Here is a 14,073-nt window from a genome sequence, read left to right as displayed (position 1 = left end):
AAGAAAATCATTTCACAAAGCTCCCTGACATGGAAAGTAACAGAAAAATTCTTCCAAAAACATGCTTTTCAGGTTAGTCCTAGCATTATAGCAGGTAACTGCTGTTCCTTTCAGAATTCAAAAACCTTTGTTTCCTGAACAAAAGCCATTTTGAAGAGCATTTAAGCAACATCATTCTTTTGTAACCTGATTCTATTGGAGAAAATAATGCTAAAACCACTTTTATGTCAGGAACTACCTAGGAATTATTCTTCCTAGCTGCAGTTCTGAATCATACTTAATTTCTTTAAAATCACTATCTGGCAGTCTTGACATGCTTACTTTTGGTTACATTTTTTCCTGATGAACAATGCTGTTGAATCATTTTCTTGCTTTATCTTTAATGTCTCCATGATCTTTTAACCATAATGTTCTAAGAAAAGATTGAAATACCTTCTTGTATATTGGTCCCTCCTGGATCATTTGGATTTGTTGGTCCAACTGGTGGCTCATATCCTACTACCAAATCAATTGTTGCCTATAAATACACAGGGTTTTTTATGTAACACACAGTAGTCACAACTGACTTAGAGCAGTAAGTTGTTCTAACACTGTACATGAACAGTTAGCTATTCACAGTCACAGCACTGTTTATAATAACATTTCAGCTATTAGAAAATTAATAAATTGTTATTAAGCTATATATAGATAAACCCAGAAAGATTACACAATTTGCAGTTAATGGAATAGGTTCTAAAATAATATCTAAAAAACGGAAGCACTGTGTCTATATGTAGAAAAATCTGTTACAAGTATATAAGATGTTCTACAAATGTTCATTTATTTAGTTCCACAATATTCATGGCAGAGTAGGTGACATCCTAAATTTGCAGATGGAAAACCAAAGGCAGTGATCTGAGTGATCTGAACCATAACTAGATTTTCCTATCTGGCTCAAATCTGAATCATAATCACTTTCCTATCTGGCTCTTCTAATTGCTTGTTCTTACCTCCATCGTGGAAGAAAAACACTAAGTCATTTTCCATTCTAATTATAGAATTGTCCTTTTTGTGCTTGACTGTGGTTTTCCATTATTGAGCAAACCATTATTTTCCTAGTTGCCATAGTAACATGAGAAGTCAGCAAAAAAAGCCTGTGACCAAGTAATGATGATATTAAACTACTGCTGCGGAGATACTGAAATTACTCTTAAAGCCTCTTATTGTTGAGTGTACTAGAATGCGATATGAAGTGGCTTAACAGTGAGACTGCACAAACACAGAAAGGTCCCAGATCTAGAAACTACTTAATTAATAACTAAGTTAATAACCAGTTAGTAACTCTGTTAAATTTAAACAGGTGTTAAACAAGTTCTTGTGTAACTTTCTGAACTGAGCTGGCAGTGAACATATACACGATTATTTGCTTTCTAGAATCAGTGCTGTAACATAGCTGGCTATTAGAATACAGAAAAAAAGCACATATGAACTGCATCTGGTACTTCAGAAAATGCTCTTTTTCAACATCTGGCTGACTTCCATGCATACTCTGTGGCCCACAATATTTATAACACACATATACAAATACATAATACATACACAGAAAACAATTTATCTAACTGAAAGGATATTAAACAAATGCAGATGGCATGGACATAATTATATCCTGTTACAAATTTTCTCTGTCTGAAGATTTTGCTACAAAATTCCAAGCATTTAATTTATAAAGTAAATATAACTTGAAAATATTTTAGTTTTACTATTAGCCCTATTGCTGGAGAATTTTGATCAAGAATACAGTAAAATAAGGAAATGTAAGCTACTCACTCCAGTTTCTTGTCCCCTTTCATTTAGCAGAGGTATGAATTTGAAGGGAAAAGATCTGCTTTGGTTACCTACAAGATCTTTAAGTGCTACAGATGCACTGCCAATTAATCTGAAATGAAGTGAAAAAACATTATTAGAATGCAAGTATACATTGAACAGAAGTTACCTTTTGTCTTTGGCTAGTGTGTTAGTCAACCAAATAACTCCAGCCATGACTCGAAAACCCAAGATCACAACAAAAGGTCATTGCAAATGTTAGCTAATGACTGTGTACTGCTAATCTGTATTTTCTGTTTCATCACACTTCAGTGTGCCAGTGCTCTTTATGGAAGACACAGCTTTAACTAAAAAGTGGTTAAACCCCTAAATGTCAACAAATTTTATGTGTATTTTTGAAAACAATCTGTATAACTTTCAACAGCCACATCACTCATTTCACCCATGGAATTCTCACTGGTAAACTAACTGACGTAATGATTTCTTCCCCTATATGCCTGTCCTCACAAAAAGGCATACAACATCTCTGTAATGAAAACAGTGAAACAGAACAAACTCAACCAATCAATGTGCTCAGCAGACGATTCACAGAATTAGTCTTGTGGCTCATGCTTTTACATTTGGGAGTATGCTCCTCTCCTTGCCTCTGAATTCTCTTTGATGTTTCAATACGGCTCTAGAAAAGCCTACTGAGGAGGCTGCCCATAGGATGTGACATTATGTGGCAGACCCTCCTCAGCTACTTCTGCCTTCTTTGGGACTGTATCTGTCACCCCCATTCTCTTCAAAAAAGCGAAAACTGCATGGACTTTTAACCTTTGAAACTTCTTTTAGGCACAGTTTCTAACAGTGTGGCATTGGTCTTATGATATCTGGCACTGTATTTCATTCCCACAGTATGTAATAACAGTTTACTCCTATACTGAAGTGGGTTATTGGAATAACTGAGATTTTTGCTGATGAAAAAAACCTAAGATAGTTTCATGCTGTAAACATTACAAAGAACACGTTTTACAAACAAAATACCAGCTTTGCTGCCAAAGTGGAAAAAGGATCTGTACACAGACAACTGAGGTCCCTTTGAATTGATTACAGGGCTTTTTTACGGAGAAGCTAAGGAGGCAAAGGTATTTTTTGACATGGAGCAAGAGTATTATTATAGCTGCTCTCAGTTGATACATCATGAGAACATAATTTACTTTTTGCAAAGTACATTAGGATAGCTAAGTATAAAACATTAATTTCCTGCAAATATGCATTCCAGGTATTACACATTTAAGCTTTCATTTAGCTGTGCACAAAAAATAATTACACTGTTTGAACGATCTGTTGGAATGCGCTGCCGTCACCTCCTCACACAACTCCTCTTTCCCAGTTCATCTCACTCCTCCAATCCCAGTTGTCTTTTTGATAGTTTTGACTCTCTCTCAAGCCATTCACTTCTGCACCCCAAATCGCCAGAGGACAATAATATTTCATCTATGCTTCATATTCATCACATACAGGGGATGGGCTACATGTGAAAAGCGCTTTAAGATTAGGCTATGCTGCAGCATGAAGCTGTTTTAAACTTTAAGATGACCATAACTGAAAATCTGATGTCATTTCTAACAACTGGCTCTCCTCCCTTTACTGAACAGACACTTGGATTCAGTATTATAGTCTTGATCCAGTGTTCTTTAAAAAAGTATGGAAATACACCTAGCTATTTCAGTGAGCATTAGACTGACCCTAGGTACATCTTTACTTCTTACAAATTCTTGCACAGAGCTGGACATTAGCTGAAACAGTGACTCCATGCATGTCTCAGCTTTAGGGAAACACTATCTTAACTTACTTGGAATCATAGAATCATAGAATAGTTAGGGTTGGAAAGGACCTCAAGATCATCTAGTTCCAACCCCCCTGCCATGGACAGGGACACCTCACACTAAACCACCCCACACAAGGCTACATCCAACCTGGCCTTGAACACCACCAGGGATGAAGCACTCACAACCTCCCTGGGCAACCGATTCCAGTGCCTCACCACCCTAACAGGAAAGAATTTCCTCCTTATATCCAATTTAAACTTCCCCTGTTTAAGTTTTAACCCTTTACCCCTTGTCCTGTCACTACAGTCCCTGACGAAGAGTCCCTCCCCAGCATCCCTGTAGGCCCCCTTCAGATACTGGAAGGCTGCTATGAGGTCCCCACGCAACCTTCTCTTCTCCAGGCTGAACAGCCCCAACTTCCTCAGCCTATCTTCATACGGGAGGTGCTCCAGTCCCCTGATCATCCTCGTGGCCCTCCTCTTGACTTGTTCCAGCAGTTCCATGTCCTTTTTATGTTGAGGACACCAGAACTGCACACAATACTCCAGGTGAGGTCTCACAAGAGCAGAGTAGAGGGGCAGGATCACCTCCTTCGACCTGCTGGTCACGCTCCTTTTGATGCAGCCCAGGATACGGTTGGCTTTCTGGGCTGCGAGCGCACACTGCCGGCTCATGTTCATTTTCTCATCGACCAGCACCCCCAAGTCCTTCTCCGCAGGGCCGCTCTGAATCTCTTCTCTGCCCAACCTGTAGCTGTGCCTGGGATTGCTCCGACCCAGGTGTAGGACTTTGCACTTGTCATGGTTGAACTTCATAAGGTTGGCATCAGCCCACCTTACAAGCGTGTCAAGGTCCCTCTGGATGGCATCCCTTCCCTCCAGCATATCAACCGGACCACACAGCTTGGTGTCATCGGCAAACTTGCTGAGGGCGCACTCAATCCCACTGTCCATGTCAGCAATGAAGATGTTAAACAAGACCGGTCGCAACACCGATCCCTGAGGGACACCACTCGTTACCGGTCTCCAGCTGGACATAGCCAAATTTTAAGCTTTAAGCAATTCCAAATATTCTTATTTTCCCCAAATTCTTAAACCATGACTATGCCTTCTCAATTGAGAGAGAAAAGTACATATTTTGAGTTATCATAGTGTAAGCCACAACACATAGAAGAGAAACATCCAACAAGATTACCCCAAACCACCTAGGCTAAATCCAAATATAGAGAAAGGTAAAGAAAATATTTTACTATTTAAATTTATAGAAAAACTTTGTAGATTTCCTGTTTTGATTTGATATGGGTTTGGGTGACTTATATAAATGTCAAAAAGAACTTCAGCTCAGAAGTCACTCAGTCTCAGATTACATGGATGACTGTTTCAGCAAGATGACTCTTTCAATCATTTCTGGATGACTGTTCACCACACCCTCTGAACAGCTGTTCAACAGCAGTGCTTTTGAAGTTTTCCAGCATAAATTTCCATTTTTACATCCTCATCTGTCCTGTGCAGATCATAACTGTGCACACATTTGAATGCGTAGTAATAAGTTTTAAAGTTTAGATTGGATATAAGGAGGAAATTCTTTCCTGTTAGGGCGGTGAGACACTGGAATGGGTTGTCCAGGGAGGTTGTGAGTGCTCCATCCCTGGTGGTGTTCAAGGCCAGGTTGGATGAAGCCTTGTGTGGGATGGTTTAGTGTGAGGTGTCCCTGTCCATGGCAGGGGGGTTGGAACTAGATGATCTTGAGGTCCTTTCCAACCCTAACTATTCTATGATTCTATGAAATTCCGAGGACTGAAGAAGGAGTCTACCTATCTACATAGACTGCTTGCTGCTGGTTGCCTTTGATGTCCTTTTTTTCCCCCTCCTTTAACAAGCTGGGCAACAATGCTCTCCAGTCTTCTTCCACTTTAGCAAGAGCAAAAAACCTAACATTCAGCCTATACGCTATCTTAACCTACTTCTAACCCTTAGCTAAATTCTAAACTTTAAGCAGTTAGTCTTTTGCCTTCCCCAGAGTGGTCCTGTTAGCTGGATTGGGAATATTTCACCCCTCCCTTAGGAGAACCACAGAACTGCTGAGCTTGGAAGTGACCACTTGACCATCCAGTCCAACCCCTCTGCTAGTCAGCTAGAATAGGTTGTCCAGGATCACATCCAGTCTGGTTTTGATCATACAGCTACAATCATACAATGGCTAAGGTATTATTTTCAAAAGTAACAAGGAATGCCTCAAGGTCATCACTACATCTCATCTTTGTCACGCGCACAGGTCTTGGATAAAGCTGTTTTCTCTCAGGTCTCTAATCTTTGGCCTAAGTCAAGTAAGCCCAAATCAGCTAACTCAAATAGCAGCAGCTGTTGTGACACCACATCCATTAACAGCTCATTGCTGTTTAATGCTCTGCTGCATGGTCTGATTCTGTACTCACATCCGATATGTAGCCAGACAGTTACATACTAGTTCTCTGCATGATACTATGAAGTTGCTGTGATCCTCTGAACTCCAAAAACATTTTACCTTCAGGCAGGATAGCATGTAATCTCTTTCTGAAATCATGACTTTCAAGGTGGTAAGGAGTCCTTTCTTTCCAGCACAGCCGAAAAGACTGTCCCCTATTCATCCTCAAAGGACACTGTCCTTTGCTGGAGCAATTTCAGCCTTATTCCTCTTGCCTAGGCAGACAACACTTGATCATGCTGGTCTTTTGACACCATCAAGTGGGGTAGTTTCTGCTTTCAAAATAACTCAATACATCCTCTGACCTTTTGTTCATCAGCTGTTTTGGCAGTAGACTGCAAATAAGTATTGCTTTTCAACTCTGCTTAAGTTCCTTTTTGGCTATCCCCAAGACTTGTATACGTATAATGCCCAGTCAGCCATGTCTTTTAAACTTTTCCACAAGCAGTTTCGACATTCTGGTATACCACTGAATAAAATACCAAAGATAAAAGCCAAGTCCACATTAAAAGAAGATTTTACACCACTTCAAATATACCTTATCAGTACTAGGCCTATGATACATTCCACTAAGTAATCAAAAGGAAATAATTTATCAACATGAAATCAACGAACTACTGATAAACAACTATTAAAAAGTGTTGCATTTGTGCCAAAGCTAAGTAATCTGCTAGTACTATGGTTAGCACTTCCTGTTAGCTGCCCAAATAACCAAGAGAAGTGAAACTTTACACCCATGCCTGGATCAGGAAATACTAACTCACAACACCAAGCATTTTAGTTCTTCTCCTCTGTTTGAAGGTAGCAATTTATATGAAATTGTTTAGCATATCATGTCCTCCAGCTGCTTACATGCTACTTCTACTGGAAGCCAAATGATTTTAATACCCTGAGAGTCAAGCATTTAAATAGTTTTTACTTACTTTTAAGCATTTAGTTTGGCAGAGGTTTATATTTATTATACTCATCAGCAAACTTGATTCCACACTGCATTTATAATTGCTACACTCAACCTTTCTTGCCCAGTGTGTATGTTCCATTATAAAGTCTATGCTACAACACCCAACACATACCTTACTTGTGCTGTTTTAAAATTTTTATTAAGAGCAAACCAACTATTTTTTATCTTCTTTAGTTGTTCTATAACACTCTTTGGAAGAACAAGCTTTAAAAAAGAAACAAAGCATGGATGCTATTTTGTACAAGGCAGAAAACCATAAAACTGAATCTTAACCAGGCTGGATCTTGTATACAATGTATGCAAGGAAAACCTCCACCAATGCACAACCACACTGACATGGAAAAGAATCCACAGAGAGGGGTACAGCTGTAGGAGGAGTCAAACAATCTAGAAATTATTTAACTATGGAAAATACTTCAACACGATTAAATACTTTGCTGCGCTGTTCATTTGTGGCTGCATTTTTCTGCTCGAGAAGAGGGTGTGCCTGATCTGTTTTTCCTCTGTGTCGCTAGGTTACTAACTACGCAAAGAACATAGGGCAACACATAATCCGAACTCCCTTTCAAATAGAATGAAAATCACTTCACGCAGACACAATTGTAACTTCCTGTTAACATTTTTGTACCTTAACTTCAAAGCAACAACTGAAGTTATGGGGTTGGGATTTTTTTGTTTTGTTTGGTTTTTAACTGCATAAGGATTTGTGTTCTGAGAGTCTGAAATCTTTCTACTCACAGTATTAGACATAATAGAAAACAGATGTGTTCTCTTTTCAAATGTCTTTATGCTGGAAAATCTAACTAAGCATGGATCATATGAGTTCTCTCAAGTTTATTCCTATGATGTTCTGGCTGCATACATGTCAGTGTGGTTTGCTTTATTTATCTTTTCCATTGACTGCGTCTTTTTACCTTTAAGAGCACTCAATCTATCTGCAAAAAGTCAGTGATCCTGTAAATGCAGCAGTAAATTCTATCTCCAGGAAAAGAAGAAACAGAAAAATATTCCAGTGTTCTTTCTCACTTTATTTACAGAAACATGCCAAAGCAATGAGTTAGTGTTTTGGCACAGTGTAAAAACAGAATAACATCCACTGAGCTCCTCCTACCACAGTACAAGAATGGGCTGGATGAACAGCTATACAACTTTCTAGGAGTTGTTACAAATCGGGGGTTATATTGCAATCTTTTGCTATGCTGTTCTAGAGGGGATTATGGTTCTGTAGTCACCTCTTCGGCACAGCAAACGGGCCAGGTGCCCAGAATTAGTCAGGAGTAACTGCACGGAATAGCAGTGTGCATTAGTTAGGAGCTTTGTGAGTGAGCAGCCAGAGAGAGGGAGTCGGGTTGAGAAACATATTGCTGTTCTTCTAATCTACACTGCAGCAAAGAATGGTAGCAGAACATTTGAGCAGAAGTTGTTTCTACCTTGAAATAACAGTAGCAATCCTTACTGGTTGATGAGAAAATGAAAATGAACATGAGCCAGCTGTGTGCACTCGCAGCCCAGAAATCCAACTGTATCCTGGGCTGCATCAAAAGCAGCGTGATCAGCAGGTTAAAGGAAGTGACCCTGCCCCTCTACTCTGCTCTTGTGAGACCTCACCTGGACTATTGTGTGCAGTTCTGGTGTCCTCAACATAAAAAGGACATGGAACTGTTGGAACAAGTCCAGAGGAGGGCCATGAGGATGATCAGGGGACTAGAGCATCTCCCGTATGAAGACAGGCTGAGGAAGTTGGGGCTGTTCAGCCTAATAGCAGCCTTCCAGTATCTGAAGGGGGCATATAAGGATGCTGGGGAGGGACTATTCATTAGGGACTGTAATGACAGGACAAGGGGTAATGGGTTAAAACTTAAACAGGAGAAGTTTAGATTGGATATAAGGAAGAAGTTCTTTACTGTAAGGGTGGTGAGGCACTGGAATGGGTTACCCAGGGAATCTGTGAATGCTCCATCCCTGGAGGTGTTCAAGGCCAGGTTGGACAGAGCCTTGGGTGACACAGTTTACTGGGAGGTGTCCCTGGCCATGGCAGGGGGGTTGGAACTAGATGATCTTGGGGTCCTTTCCAACCCTAACTATTCTATGATTCTATGGTTATTTTCCTCCAGAAGAGAGAAGATAAAACCAAAGACATGGTGTAGTTTCTCCTCATTGGTCTTTCTGGGGTGACTCAGTTCCCTAGATGTCCAGCCTTCACTTTCCTAACTCCCCCCCCCCCCCCCCCCGCTTTTTTTAAACTGTTATTGTAAGAGCTCTCAGTAGCAAGGACCTCATGTAGGCATTGTACTCCATCTTTCCAAACTTGAACTAAAACACAAAGCAAGGGAGTGTCATTTGCACACAAGCATCTATTCGCAGTGCTGCAGTACTGCAAGCATGTGCCTGACCACAAACTTTTTCTTCAAAATTAAAAGAGAATACAATGAAAGAATGGCAAAAATATGCTAGGCCAAATCTCTCTAAGCTCAGCATTAGTAAATAGAATCAGTAACTACAGAAACATATTACATGCAAGTAAGATGCAGAAATCTTACACCAAATTCCCTCTTTCATAATAGTCCTTTATCTAAATGTGAATGTTCATTACAGAATCACAGAATCACAGAATCACAGAATCCCAAGGGTTGGAAGGGACCTAAAAAGATCATCTAGTCCAACCCCCCTGCAAGAGCAGGGTAACCTATAGTACATCACACAGGAACTTGTCGAGGCGGGCCTTGAATATCTCCAGTGTAGGAGACTCCACAACCCCCCTGGGCAACCTGTTCCAGTGCTCTGTCACTCTTACAGTAAAGAAGTTCTTCCTGATGTTAACGTGGAACTTCCTATGTTCCAGTTTACACCCATTGCCCCTTGTCCTATCACTGGATATCACTGAAAAAAGCCTAGCTCCATCATCCTGACACCTACCCTTTACATATTTGTAAACATTGATGAGGTCACCCCTCAGTCTCCTCTTTTGCAAGCTAAAGAGACCCAGCTCCCTCAGCCTCTCCTCATAAGGGAGATGTTCCACTCCCTTAATCATCTTTGTGGCTCTGCGCTGGACTCCTTCAAGCAATTCCCTGTCCTTCTTGAACAGAGGGGCCCAGAACTGGACGCAATATTCCAGATGCGGCCTCACCAAGGCTGAGTAGAGGGGGAGGAGAACCTCTCTTGACCTACTAACCACTCCCTTTCTAATGCACCCTAAGATGCCATTTGCCTTCTTGGCCACAAGAGCACATTGCTGGCTCATGGTCATCCTCCTATCCACCAGGACCCCCAGGTCCCTTTCCCCTTCACTACTTTCCAGCAGGTCAACCCCCAACCTGTACTGGTACATGGGGTTGTTCTTCCCCAGATGCAAGACTCTACACTTGCCCTTGTTAAATTTCATCAAGTTTCTCCCCGCCCAACTCTCCAGCCTGTCCAGGTCTCGCTGAATGGCAGCACAGTCCTCTGGTGTGTCAGCCACTCCTCCCAGTTTTGTGTCATCAGCAAACTTGCTGATGGTGCACTCAGTTCCCTCATCCAGGTCATTGATGAAAATATTAAACAGCACCGGTCCCAGCACCGACCCCTGAGGAACTCCACTAGTCACAGACCTCCAGCTAGATTCTGCGCCATTGACCACAACTCTCTGCCTTCTTCCTTTCAACCAGTTCTCGATCCACCTCACTACTTGATCGTCAAGCCCACACTTCCTTAGCTTATCTATGAGGATGCTGTGGGAGACAGTATCAAATGCCTTACTGAAATCAAGAAAAACTACATCTACCGCTCTACCATCATCCCTCCACCTAGTCACTTCTTCATAGAAGGCTATAAGGTTGGTCATACATGACTTCCCCCTCATAAAACCATGTTGGCTGTTCTTAATGACCCCCTCATCCTTGATATGCCTGGTGATGGAGTCAAGAATAAGTTGTTCCATCATCTTTCCAGGGATGGAGGTAAGGCTGACCGGTCTATAATTACCCGGGTCCTCCTTCTTGCCCTTCTTATAGATTGGTGTGACCTTTGCCATCCGCCAATCCTCAGGCACCTCGCCCATTTCCCACGACTTACCAAAGATGATGGAAAGTGGCCTAGCAATGACCTCCGCCAGCTCCCTCAGCACCCGTGGGTGCATTCCATCCGGACCCATCGATTTACAGATGTCCAGTTTGCATAGCTGATCCCTAACCCAATCCTCATCTACCAAAGCAAACTCCTCCTTTGTCCTGACTCATTCTGGGGCTATAGAAATCCGGGGCCCTCGGGGAGAGTCTGCAGGAGTAAAGACAGAGGCAAAGAAGGCATTCAGCACCTCTGCCTTCTTTATATCCTCTGTCTCCAGGGTACCCACTTCGTTCAGCAGTGGGCCTATATTGCCTCTTGTTTTAGTTTTATTTGCTATGTATTACTATCAATCCCTTCCGCTTTTATAGTGCTTTGTGTCTTTAAAAGAAATCTAAGATGACATTTCCTATTATCTTGTTACAGTCAGGAAGCCTATTCATGTGTTTCCCACTTCGCATCCCCTTATCCTGTTCGCCTGCCAACAGTCCTTCCAAACACATCATACAGCGCAAATATGTGGTGATTATCAAAGATTTATTTTGAAAGAGCACTACTTTGATGGTGTTGTTCTGTCTTTGGTATGGACTATATATATTTTTGGACAGCTCCATACATGGAAGTCACCTTCCTAAATAATCTTACTGGTTTGCATATTCAAGTGTACCCAGAATAAGTGGTATAACTTATTCTGTGTCAGTTGGAATAACATCTATAAGCAAAACAAACAGGCATTTTCCTTTATTTTCTGACACTTTAAAAATTCTGATTACTGGCAAGCTTTCCTATATCAAGCTCTGATTTCTGGGATTTCCCCGAAGTCAGAGGCATGCAATATATTCCTGCTTTACTGACCTACAGGAATCTCAAGAATGAGAGATCTGAGGGCATCGGCTCGACTCACAGTGATTTTACAACAGAGCTGTTGAGGCATCGTAAAAACCTGAATTCACATACTGGGAGGAGGCAGAAAGTAGTAAAGCTAACAATGGAAGTGGACTACTATCATTAAACATGAGTGCATGCCTGGCTCAGTCTCATAAAATATCCAAATTTGCCAAAAAAAAAAAAAAAAAGAGTAAGAAAGAAGGTGATGTGATATCATACTCCCTCTCAAGCTGACATCAGCCAACACTACTTAGTATTGACAGAGAAGATAGAGCAGAAGAGTACAGAAGAGAAACAAATCCTTGTTTAAAATCTAGGTATTTCTACAAAGAAGCTGGTGTCTCATTTTTGATAAGCTGTTTCTGCACAAATTTAAGTAAAATCTCTATGATGCTTGTCTAAATATATATATTCACCCTTTCAGACAAATTTAAGCAGAGATAGGCAGATCTTAACCACTATAGGATAGCTAAAGATTAAACACATGATGAAGCTTTATCTTATGTGTGTTAAGAAAGATCTCCTAGGCTTTCTCAGAGCTTTCAGTATAAGCTTGTTTCAACACCAAATAATAAACTCTATCCCTGCTGTAAATTACCCAAAAGAAAAGCTTTCTGATTAGCTTGCCACCACCCATTACCTTATCCTTTTCCTGCAACTGATTTTAGCGACCAGGTTTATTTCATGCAAACGACACGCAGAACACAAAAGTTTGCCAACAATTTCAGCCAGTATGTCTTCTTCATTGAAATGATCTGCATGCATTGCTTTAAGGTACCCTGTACACATCTCATTCTGATATTAAAGCTTAAATTCTACAGAACTCCAGAAACTTTCTTTTTTTAAATCTGTATCATCATCTGTTTAGAACCACACAAAACTTGTTAAAAGTCTGTTATTTGTTTCATCATACAAATACAGCAGGAATCTCAAAGTCCAGGTAAAAATGACAAAAAGTACCCTCCAGCTTTACTAAATTTTATCTATTATGATTTTTAATAGAATGTGGATTAATTAAGTTCCAGTGTTCCTATATTTACCATTTTAGTTTTTCACGGCAACAATTTTTTTCAGTGGCCATAGTCAAAGGTCCTATCAACCCAAATTCACAGGAACAAATCTGTTCTTATTAAAAAAAGTTAAAAAAGCTTGAAAAATACAAAAAGTACTCTTAAAAGTTAGTTGAACAAGACATTTATTAGTTCTATGCTTACTTACTAAATATTCCTGTTCTGTAAGATTATGAAGTTACAAAAAATGCTTGAATGCCAACATGGACACCTGACAGCATTTCGGTACTCAAAACCTATTTATAGGTTTTATATAAAGATAGAAGCCTCAATTCCAGATGGCTCCTTTCTCAGTGTCTTCAAGAGCAAGATTAAACTAAAAAAAAAAATTAAACAGAAAAAAATCCAGAAAATCATATACTTTGTGCATCCTTTCTGTAGTAATTACTTCATATGTGGAAAACCTAGATGTATTTTTCATATATTTTGTTGAAGGAAATCATAGAATCAGCGAAGTTGGAAAAGACCTTTAAGATCAACAAGTCCAACCAACATCCCAGGACTGCCAAGTCCACCACTAAACTATGTTACTAAGGGCATCATCTACATAGATTTTTTTTCAATCTATGAAATTATTATTAAATCTACTTGTGTTTTGTGTTATATCTTCCAGGCACACATAGATATGGCTACTGTTTGTTTATCTGCAGTTCTCTAAAATTAATAATAAAACCTGATTTTGTCAAAACTAAAACTAAGCCATTTAGATGTCTGAAAAATGTGGAACCAAATTTTGCATATATAGGTGCTATACAGTGAACTGGTAGAGTTTAGACTTTTAGAGCAGGATTCAAGCCTAACATGCACTAACAGCACTAACCAAACAGAAATGATGAAGGACAGAAGAGCCATAAATTCCTACATCTTAGGGGCATTAAGAGAACTTCTATCTATCTGCTGAATACCTAAACTCTCAATCCTTTCCTGATAGAAGCCTCTGCCTTTCCAAGAAATGAATGTAACAAAAGGCAGATCTCAGTGGCCTCCCACCCCAGTTTTAGAACACTCTAAAGTCCTCCTCTAAGGA

At 40.2% G+C, this 14,073-nt stretch overlaps 1 protein-coding gene across 4 annotated transcripts in view; it reads right to left on the bottom strand.

Annotated features, from left to right (window-relative positions):
- MYOF (myoferlin) overlaps positions 1-14,073 on the bottom strand; it is a 72,920-nt gene that overhangs the window by 50,482 nt on the left and 8,365 nt on the right. For all 4 annotated transcript variants that reach the window (XM_065671916.1, XM_065671913.1, XM_065671914.1 and 1 more), the window contains exons 4-5: positions 1,807-1,915; positions 433-517 (exon numbers count right to left, since the gene is read on the bottom strand). In XM_065671916.1, coding sequence (XP_065527988.1) covers positions 433-517; positions 1,807-1,915 — 194 coding nt within the window. The remainder of the gene's footprint in view (positions 1-432; positions 518-1,806; positions 1,916-14,073) is intronic.

The sequence above is a fragment of the Lathamus discolor genome, chromosome 3, assembly GCF_037157495.1.
Source record: "Lathamus discolor isolate bLatDis1 chromosome 3, bLatDis1.hap1, whole genome shotgun sequence".
Lineage (NCBI taxonomy): Eukaryota > Metazoa > Chordata > Aves > Psittaciformes > Psittacidae > Lathamus > Lathamus discolor.
Note: the sequence above shows the minus strand (reverse complement) of the source record. Positions and strands in the feature narration are given on the sequence as shown.